Here is a 10,510-nt window from a genome sequence, read left to right on the forward strand (position 1 = left end):
GATCCATGTGTTCCATATGTGGGCACTGAGACTCAAAGTTGTAAATAGACACACGAATTTATCAAGTTTACTTACGTGTCAGAGCCAGTATTCCACTCAGGCAGGTATTTCAGGTTTGTAAGCCCTGCTCTGAGAGGAGGACCTTTGAAGAAATAGTAACACCTCTGATCTATCCTATATCTTTTTTTGTTATTTTTTATTTTTAAGAAATTTTTAATGTTTAATTGTTTTTATAGAGACAGAGTGTGACAGGGGAGGGGCAGAAGGAGAGGGAGACATAGAATCTGGAGCAGGTCCGGGTTCCGAACTGCTTATACAGAGGAGCCCAATGTGGGGCTCAAACTCACGGACCCTGAGACATGACCTGAGCCGAAGTCAGCTGCTTAACCGACTGAGCCACCCAGGCGCCCTATCACGTATCTTTTATTAAGTTCCAACTGTCACCTGAATTCTTGTTTGTTAGAGTGGCATTCCTGCCTGAGAATATAGTAACATTCTCATTTTATAGATGGAAAAGGAAGGTACGTGGCTTAGTTATAACAACAAACGTACATCACTGGGGTTCAGGTTAGTCCTCATCTTGGCAGTGTCTTTCTAGGGCTTTCATAAATCTCCAGGGATTGGACTTGTTTTGCCTTCCCTCATTTTAGCCTGTTTGGGGTATTAGAGTTTGGATCCTTAGATTATTGCAGGTTTCTGGAGAAATCATTTAAATGATAATATATTTCTGTTTCCTATCATTGTGGTCGTTAGGTGGCAAAGGAATTTGTCCAAAATCAACACTTTGGCTGTCCATTGCCAGGCATAAAGCAAAAGTTCTCCCTGGGTGTCTACACCCACACAGATTGCAGTATTGTGGCAAAATGAATGGAAGTATAAAATTTGGGTGAAAGGACGAGGCAGTTGTGGTTCCTAAATGGAATTGTATTTGCTACTAGGCCAACCTTGGAAACTACTGGAACTTTTTAAGTCTCCAGGGTTGACTTAATGAATAAAATCCCAAATGTAGATTCATCATGAAACACTAAGGTAACAAATAAACTGAAAATTTTAAAATCATTGTTCTAATGCAGAAAGAATTGAGAAACTGATTAAGATTCCAAATCTTTTGTTTTGAAGTTACCTGAGGACATATAAGCTAACTGGGCTAATCATTATGACTGGCATATGAAAATGCAACTCTGTAAACTTATGATCATATTTATAGGATGGGAAGTCCAGATTCTAATTGTTAAGCAGGGAGGTTTAATTTAAACGTACTTGGTAAATGTGGTTTAAGTACTGTATTGTAATGAAATTGCATACATGTGATATAAAGTGTAAACAAAATAAATAGCAGTAATGAAAATGTCCTAACCCAACCACCCCAGCTCCTGGATGATGTAACACACAACACATCATTATTGGTAGAGTTGCAAGATTGTCTCTTAAATTTGTTACTATATGTTCTTTTATATGTAAAATACTTTAATCTTTATCTAATCTCGATATTACTGTCTACCTCAAAGATAATTGCTATTTCAGTCAACAATTTGTATATAGTAGATAGAGTCATAGTTTATCATAAAATGCTCATCAAGCTTGACATTCTTCTTGGATAAAACCAACAATGTTGTGGGGGTGCCTGCGTGGCTCAGACAGTTGAGCGCCTGATTTCGGCTCTGGTTGTGATCTCACCATTTGAGAGTTCGAGCCCCGCTTGGGGCTCTGTGCTGATGGCCCGGAGTCTGCTTCAGATTCCGTGCCTCAGTCCCTCTCTGCCCCTCTGCTCTGTGTCTTTCTCTCAAATATAAAGAATAATTTTGGGGTGCCTGGGTGGCTCAGTTGGTTAAGCCTCTGACTTCGGCTCGGGTCAGATCTCACATTTGTGGGTTCGAGCGTCAGGCTCTGTGCTGACAGCTAGCTCAGAGCCTGGACCCTGTTTCAGATTCTGTGTCTCCCTCTCTCTGACCCTCCTCCTCTCATGCTCTATCTCTTCTGTATCAAAAATAAATAAAACATTAAAAAATTTAAAAAAACCACAACAATGTTGTGAAGTTTGTGGCCCTCCATGTCCTATTTAGTACAGTTTTTCTAATCACCTATCAGCAAATGAAGAATAATTTAGTTTCAGAAGATACATTTGTTTCTACATAAAATGAGGAAATTAGAAGTATTAGTAATCATAAACAAATGTTATAATAACATTGTAATAATAACATACTTGTAGAACATAAACACGTACAAAACCTTGAGTCTTCAAGTCTACTCTCACTTTGGTATCTTTACCTTCTCGCTTCCTTTTCACCCCTTTCCTTTGCTTTGTTCTCTAGATCTCTCTAGCTATCACTCTATTTTTACTTCTCTTCTCTGCATGTTTCTTGAGAGAGCAGTCTCTGTTTTTATTTCCTTGTCTGCCACTCAGTCCTCTTCTTATTTTATCTCCTATCACTCCACTAATATGTATGCGGTTCTTGTCATTGATGTTCTGAAAGTTAATTGTTTAACATAAAAGACACTTGATTTTGGCTCAGGTCATGATCTCATGGGCATGAGATGGAGCCCTGCATCAGATTCTCCCCTGGGCACAGAGCCTGCTAGAGATTCTCTCTCTCCTTCTTCTTCTGCCCACTCAAGTGCATATGCATTTTCTCTTTGTCTCTTTCTTTTAAAAGGAAAAAAAAAAACCAGAAGTATTGAAGTTAATCATTAAACAGGATTTATTTCTTTTGATTATAAAATCAATACACTCATTCCTTCATTGAACACCTAATGATGTTCCATGATGAAGGTATTCTTCGTGCTGGAGCAATGATTACTAGAAAGGACCTGCCCTCATGAAAATTACATTTTAATGGGAAAAAGAAGAAAATAAACACGAAAGGTGATTTATAGTGGTGAATAAGACCACTTTGGATTATAATAAGTGGGGAAAGAGAACAAGAGAGACTGTGGTTTCTCTTGTGGGTGGGTTTCTCTGGACTCTGGAAAGCAGGCTGGTCAGGAGCCCCTCTGTGGAAGTTATCATAGATAGAAGCTCACCGTGCCAGGACTTGGTGGGGGGAGACTTTAAGGCAGAGCTAGCAGTTAGTGTAAGGTCTAGAACAAAGTTGGCATGAAGGTGTTGGTTTGCACCCTCAGGCGTTTCCTGGATGAAATCTAAAACTGACTCTGACACGTGGAGGAGAAAGTGGAGAAAGAGGCAGGCCCCTCCAGATTGGTAGGTGGCAGGGAAGGGAATACTAAGCACAGGGAGTTACATATGAGGCTTGTCTTGGGTGGCTGCAAGCAGAGTAGATGTCTACACCCACCCACCAGACTCTTAAAAGTGTATATAGAGTCCTGAATGGTGTTCAGTCACGTATACCATTCCAGATGGCCTCAGCAACACCTTCCACTCTCAAGAGTAGCTCTTTGAAACAACTCCCACTCTGTAAATGGTGGGCAGAATGTACTTTCTGAGGACAGAGGAGGGGTGAGAAGCCTCTGATTGCTTGGGTACAGCTTGTCTGCCAATTATCAGTCATGTATTTTTGATGACCTTCCCCAGCAAAAGGACAGAGACAAGGCCATCGTCCTACAGTCTTGGGAAAGGACAAAGAATGTGAGGTGAGGTCAGAGAGGTGTAGGGGGAGATGATGTTGAGGTTTCTTTCCAGTAAGAAATTTAGATTTTACTCTGGTTTCAGTAGGTAAGTAAGTTCTGAGATTTAAAGTAAAGAGTGTGTGTGGGGGGGAGGGGGCGAGTAATATGATCCGATTTAAGTTTTATAAGACCAATCTGGTCCCTGAGGAGAAAAGGAACTTGTATTATCAATTATAGCTTCTGCCTCAAGGGCAAATTCCTGTACTAGATTGGGCTGATAAAGTCAATGCCAACACTGGATTGGTATACATATTAGACTGTAGAGAAAAGTCCTAAAATCCTTAAGGGGCGCCTGGGTGGCTCAGTCGGTTAAGCCTCCGACTTTGGCACAGGTCAGATCTCACATTTGTGGGTTCAAGCCCTGTGTCGGGCTCTGTGCTGACAGCTAGCTCAGAGCCTGGAGCCTGCTTCTGCTTCTGTGTCTCCTTCTCTCTCTGCCTCTCCCCCTCTCATGCTCTGTCTCGCTCTGTATCAAAAATAAATAAAACATTAAAAAATTTTAAAAAGATCCTTAAAAATTTTGTCTTATATGGCCTTTATTTCTACAGAAGTGTCTTAAGCTCAAGGAGAGCCCAGGTAGATGCTAGTCCCCAGCTTTTATCTTCTTTGTATATAAAGCTTCTGCCCACCCCTTTTCCCTTCCATCCTCTCCTCTTTAGATCACCTAAACTTACTTTCTGTTTTTATGGGGAGATGATTTTTCCAGTAGCATAATAGTTTTTCAGTTCTTGCTTATTTATAATTAAATACAGTTTTAACATGGGTCGCGAGGCAAAGGGTTTCCCAATCCTTCGAAAGACAAAATCTAAGAGAATATAACTGAAACATGTCATATGAAAGAAAGGCGTAGAAGAAAGTATGAAGGTTTAATTGTCAGTTTTCTCCTCTGACAACTTTTCAACATCCTTCGCTGCCAAGGTTACCTTACTCAATTATCCTGTTTCCCTCATGCCTCTTGCAAGCTGCTGCTGCTTGAGGAGCAATTTGAAGGTTTCATCCTCGGTGTGTATTTATCCTACAGTTTCCCATTTCTTCTTCTCTCAGGTTTTGCTTTAAAAACATCACTTATATTTGGTCATTTGTGCAGATGAAAGGGACAATTGTGAAAGTGTGTCCACTTTGACTGTGGTGGACATGTTCAAACTGGGGTCTGGTGTTGATACACTGAATGAGAAGTGAATGCCTCCTCCTCTGAGCTCTCATAGAAGGTCAAGAAGAAATAGACCATTCCGCCTTCTTCCTTCTTGATAATGCCCCTTTGTTATAAACCCTCCACTCCATTGTGCTTCAATTTGCTCAAACTTTATTGTTCTTTAAAAATCAGTTACAATAGACCTGGGTGGCTCAGTCTGGTGTCTGTCTATTGGTTTGGGCTCAGGTCTTGATCCCGTGGTTCATGGATTTGAGCCCTGCATCTGGCTCTGCACTGGCAGTGCAGAGCCTTCTTGGGATTCTCTCTCTCCCCCTTTCTCTCTCTCTGCCCCTCATGCACCCTCTGTCTTTCCCTCAAAATAAATAAACTTAAGAAAAATCAGAATGAAACACATTTCAGATTGGATTTCTCCCTTTTTCTTCTCTTTCAGATTTGCCCTTTCTTGTCTACCCTACTCCTCCCTCATCTCTTTCCCACTCTTCTTTAGTTGTCTTTTCCCAGTTTTATCCTAAAGAAATGACACATAATTGCTTCCTCCTCATGTTGACAACTATACAGTGTATTTGTCTCTAAGATACCACCAATATTCGACCAAAACTCATTGTCCATACTAAGCTGATCCTTGGGCCAGGCCCTAGCTATTCAAAACTGTATGGAGCACAGTCACTATCTTTAGGAACCTTATAGGAGAGTGAGGGATGGAGGTCAGTAAATGAAAATTATAATAGTGTGGCAAGTGGCTGGTGTGTGTAAGGAACGATGCTCAGTCTGGTCCTGGAAGGACTCCTAAGCTGCTCCTTGACCAGTGAATAGAACGTTAACATTAACAAAAGTGGATGTGGGATGGAGTGGATGGCTAATAGGTTTCCAGTGACATGTAAGTGAGGCTTAACTGGAAGAAATTGAGTAAATGTAGTAGAGTTATCATATAGACTAGGAGCATGTGTGGAGAGGGAGATGGGGAGGAAAGGCATACCATTAAGATTAGGGAGATTGTAAAAAAAACAAACTTAACTCTGATTCAGGGTTTTTTTTTTTTTTTTATGTTGCTAAGGATTAACGGTCTTTACTTCTGAACCTAGAGGGGATACTTGTGAAGGTCTTAATCACGTAAAGGGTGTATCATGATCATGGTTACATATTTGACTATACTGTATTACATCCGGCCAACACTATTAGGGACTTACTAAGTGCTAAATACTACAAATATAGTCATGAAAAAGGCAGACACAGAGCCTGCTTTCAATTCCAGAGGATGACAATGTTGGCAGTAAGAAATCCAGCAAAGAGAGAAGTTTTGGTGGTCTGAACTGCAGTATTTCAGTAGGAGTGAAAATAAGTATATACATTTAAGAAATACTCAGGAAGTAGGACTGACAGAAGATGGTAATTGACTAGAACGGGTAGAGGAGGTGTGAGAGGGTGAGGGAAGGGGTCTTTACACATTTCCACAGGTTGAATTGTATTCCCCTTCCTTTGTTTGACAGCCTGGAGACTTTGTGGGTGTTTCTGTTTCCATACGTCTAGCTTTTGGTTTGGCCAGTTGTCAGTTCTGTCATTCCATTTGGTGAATGCACAACAGTATGGAAAATACAATGGGTCATTGACCTTGTCGCAGAGGCCATTTGCTATGGGAAAGCTATTGTCAAGAATTATGCTAAGCAGCTCTTCTTGTCAGATGAGTTTTGCTAAACTGTTCACTCAGTTATATGATATGCAGTACAATAACGTTGCAAGGATTGGACGTGGAGGAGGGGAGGCAGGAAGGCTAAAAAATGTTAGAAAAAGTAGAACATCAGAACCAAACCAGTAGTAAGAGTGCTGAGAGGAAACCAAGGCTACAAAATGGAAGATCTCGAATGGCTATTTGGTTTCCTGAGAGAGAACACAAAACTAGATTATTTCCCTAAGAGACTTCCTGGGAACACTCATACCCTGTGTTACTCTGCGGAGAAAGGTTTCTGGAAAATGCTCCACACTCAGAGATGCCTGTTGTTCAAAGAAGATCTGGTTACGTTTGTTGAATCCCATTCACAAGTATGTATGCCCCCTCTGTGTGTCACTAATCCTATATTAACATTCTATGAAATTGATGCCTCACAGAATGCCCCAAGAGAAGTGCTGGACTAACCAAGTAATGATTATAGTAATTGTTAACATTTACTGAGTACTTATTATCTTCTGTACATAGTGTTAAACTCTTTACACGAACGGTCTCATTTAGTCTTCATACTGACAACACTATGAGGTGAAGATATTTATTATTATCCTGATTTTAATGACAACAAAAATACTTCTAAGTTATGAAGTAATTTGTCTATAGTAATATAGTCAGTAGGCAGTAAACCGGATTTTAAACCAAACAATCTAATATAAAAAGTCAAACACGCCCCTTTGTACCTTATCTTGATTTGGCATAAGACTAAGGTCCATGGAGGACTTGTAGCTATTGATGTCACTGAAACTCCCTTTAATCATCTCATGATTGGGACTGGCCTCTCATGTCCCTCCAGGACCAAAGGTAACATCCAATTGCCTGGAATGTTCTCTAATATCATAGTCATTGAACCCTTATACATGGCAACCAGTAGACCAGGCATTTCACATGGATGATCCCATATTACAGTGGAGGAAATTAAAGCAGAAGATCCAGAAACTCCTATAAACATATATAATTAGAAGCCAGTGGAGCCTGGACTTGTCCAGACAGTCAGACTCAGTACTTAGTCATGTTCTTAATCATGCAATGATGTCTCCCTCAACTTCTGAACTGGTGCATGCAGCTTCTCCAGGCCAAGGAGTACTAGCCTATTTCTATATTAAAATATATAGTAATTCAATTTTTTAGGCATTTGTCCATGTGAAAGACTCCTTTTCACAATTATACAAAAATTATAGCCATCATTGCTACCACTGAATCATATTTTTGGAGATAGAAGTTTTGGGGGGTAAAGGTTTGAGGAAAGATTTGGTAACTTCAAGAACCAAGAGGAGGAGGAATCAGGCTAAGTGAGAAAGTGATCTCATGAACCTTCCCTAGAAATAAGGCAAGAATCTGTGGGTCAAACAAGAATGGGTTAAATATAAGAGCGGAATCTGAGAAGGCACTAAGTGATGGACATATATTTTATCTCTTTCAGAAATATATGCAGATGAATTGTATTTTATATTAGTTTCACTCACCACTTAGCAAGACAGTAGTTAATGTAAGGAATTTAGAATTATGCAGATCTGGGTTTGCATGTTCACTCTATCATTAAACATGACTTCAGGCAAATTTCCAAATTGCATCTTTGAAATGCGGATGGACATCCAGAAATCCCGAATTTGTTGTGAAGCATAACTGAAATAATGTCATAAGAAAGTGTTAGAGAAAGTAGGTGCTGAACTTTTATTATAGGTGGCTATTATTTCATTACAACATTGCTTTCCTGAGTCCTGTGTGTTCAACTTGAAAATGCTTGCTTGGTGGGTTGGGGAAGGGTGCTTGAGTGGCTCAGTTGGTTAAGTGTCTGACTTCAGCTCAGAACACAATCTTACAGTTTGTGAGTATGAGCTCTGCGTTGGGCTCTGTCTTGACAGCTCAGAGCCTGGAACCTGCTTCAGATTTCTGTGTCTCCCTCGCTCTCCTCCTCTCCCCCATATGTACTCTGTCTCTCTCTCTGCCTCAGAAATGAAGAAAAATTAAAAACAAATTAAAACATAAAAAGATGTTTGGTATTTTTCATTCTGCTTTTCCATTTTTCTCCTGCTTCTGATAAAGTGCAGAACAGTGGACTCCGACAATATTAAAACATCTGTGTTTCTCTAGTGGTGGCATTCTAAGAAGTTGTACCAGGTGACTTTTTTTTTTTTTTTTAAACACATTAGGAATAATAGGTTTGAAATGAGTTTATTCTGGGCAGGAATTCATCTCACACATTTTATTTAAACTGTTTACTCTGACCATCTGACATGGCATTGAAGAAGGTATCCTTTAGGGAAAAAAAAGTAAGATAAGTCACTTATTTAAAGATTATTCAAACAACTATTCCTCGGATTTTGTGAATAAGTTGATCTATATTTATATGGAGAAAAATGGTAATGTTTCCCAGTTGATTTAGGCTATTGTTAAGTGAATGAAGACTGACGGAGCTAGAGCCTCTCTTATCTCTTTCATCATATCAAGGTAGTTTGTTTGGAAGACTTTTATTTTTTTCTCTTCAGAGTTTATGTACAGTAAACAGCTTTCCAAATAATAAATGCAATTTTCAGGTGTTCAGGTACCATGAAAGCTTTAAGTGTTGCACACTTATAATGGAAGCGCAGTGATTTCATATGCTTAGGGTTTTTATTACTGTTTTTTTATTTGCAGGATGAGTAAGAGATACTTACAGAAAGCCACAAAAGGAAAGCTGCTAATAATAATATTTATTGTGACCTTGTGGGGGAAAGTTGTGTCCAGTGCAAACCATCATAAAGGTAAGCTCTTCTGGTTTTTTTCCTCAGCTCTCTGTGGAAAGTGACTTCCTTTAATACAGACTGTCCTGTTCTGTCTTCACTGGTCTGTTAGTTTTACTAGGTATGGGCCCCCCATCCCCCCCCCCCACCTGGGTCATTCTCTTTAAGTAACAATGCAGAGAGAGTTATCCTGAATATGGCTTTGATAAAGGGAAGCATGATTATTTAAATGTTTCCAGGATTACTGCCATTTCTGCACAGAGTTAAAAGAGTTTGGCATTTTGACTCTGCCTTTCTGCTGTCATTTCCATTTTCAAGGTATTGATGTTAAAATGCTTCGTTGACATGTAATACACACGAGTTTCAAATTGCAGTCATCCTTGTTAATGAAAGCATCTTTAATGATCTGTATCTTAATAATATATATATGTAAATTTCCCCTCAGTGCTTTTTGTGGCTCACATTTTTTCATGCCAGAGTACCTCTTTCACCACCTTTTAGACTCTGTCCCTAGTATGATATTCAACAGGCTCAATTCAGGAAGAGTGAGAATATTTGTTTGTAACATACGTGTTAAGCCTGACAGCTCAGGCCCTTTCCGTCCTCTCTCCTGAGTGTAAGACTGAGTATAATGAATAACTACCATTTCCAAATGAATTAAAATGGGGCTATTTCTGAACTGTCCCAACTATAATCAAGTATTCATAACCTGAATAGTCAATTTAGATTTTTCTGTGAAATATGATTTTACAATTCAATATTCGGTCCTCTGTAAAGTCTAGAGATGAACAACATTTAAATTTTATTTTGAGGGGAAGAGGGAGTTAAGAGGGCCTGGAATTCTGTAACACTTAAATTAGTTACACATGTGCACTTAATTAGCATCACGTGGAACCTTAACACCAGGGAGAGGAAGGACGTGGTATGAGAGAGTTAGGACTTAGACAAGTCTTTACCCCCGTGTTTAAACCCAAAAAGAGACACCTTTCAAAATAAGAGAATGTTATGAAGCAGTCCTTCACACTCCTGATTTCACCCCACAGTGTGAATGGCAGTGTATACATATACTATTAATTATATCATGTCTCTTTTACAATTTCCTTCTTTCTTTAATACAGCTTATTGATCCACAAATCAACTTTAAATCATCTTTGATAATTGTTATTAGTGTAAAATTAAACAGATGGCAAGGAGGACGTTATTCCCCATACCTCCAATTGGCAACAATGGACAGAATCTAAGGACAAAGCAGTGTTAGTAACTCACCTCTTTTTTTTTTTTTTTTTTTTTTTT

General features: G+C 39.3%; 1 protein-coding gene across 3 annotated transcripts in view; it reads left to right on the forward strand.

The window, feature by feature from the left end:
• The window catches only part of TAFA2 (TAFA chemokine like family member 2), a 463,489-nt gene that overhangs the window by 299,143 nt on the left and 153,836 nt on the right, over positions 1-10,510 (forward strand). For all 3 annotated transcript variants that reach the window (XR_003913985.1, XM_029953103.1, XM_029953104.1), the window contains exon 2: positions 9,132-9,238. Coding sequence is in view for 2 of the 3 variants with exons in the window: in XM_029953103.1 (XP_029808963.1) it covers positions 9,133-9,238 (106 nt within the window). In the remaining variant the exon portion in view is untranslated. The remainder of the gene's footprint in view (positions 1-9,131; positions 9,239-10,510) is intronic.

The sequence above is a fragment of the Suricata suricatta genome, chromosome 10 (genome assembly GCF_006229205.1).
Source record: "Suricata suricatta isolate VVHF042 chromosome 10, meerkat_22Aug2017_6uvM2_HiC, whole genome shotgun sequence".
Taxonomy (NCBI): Eukaryota; Metazoa; Chordata; class Mammalia; order Carnivora; family Herpestidae; genus Suricata; species Suricata suricatta.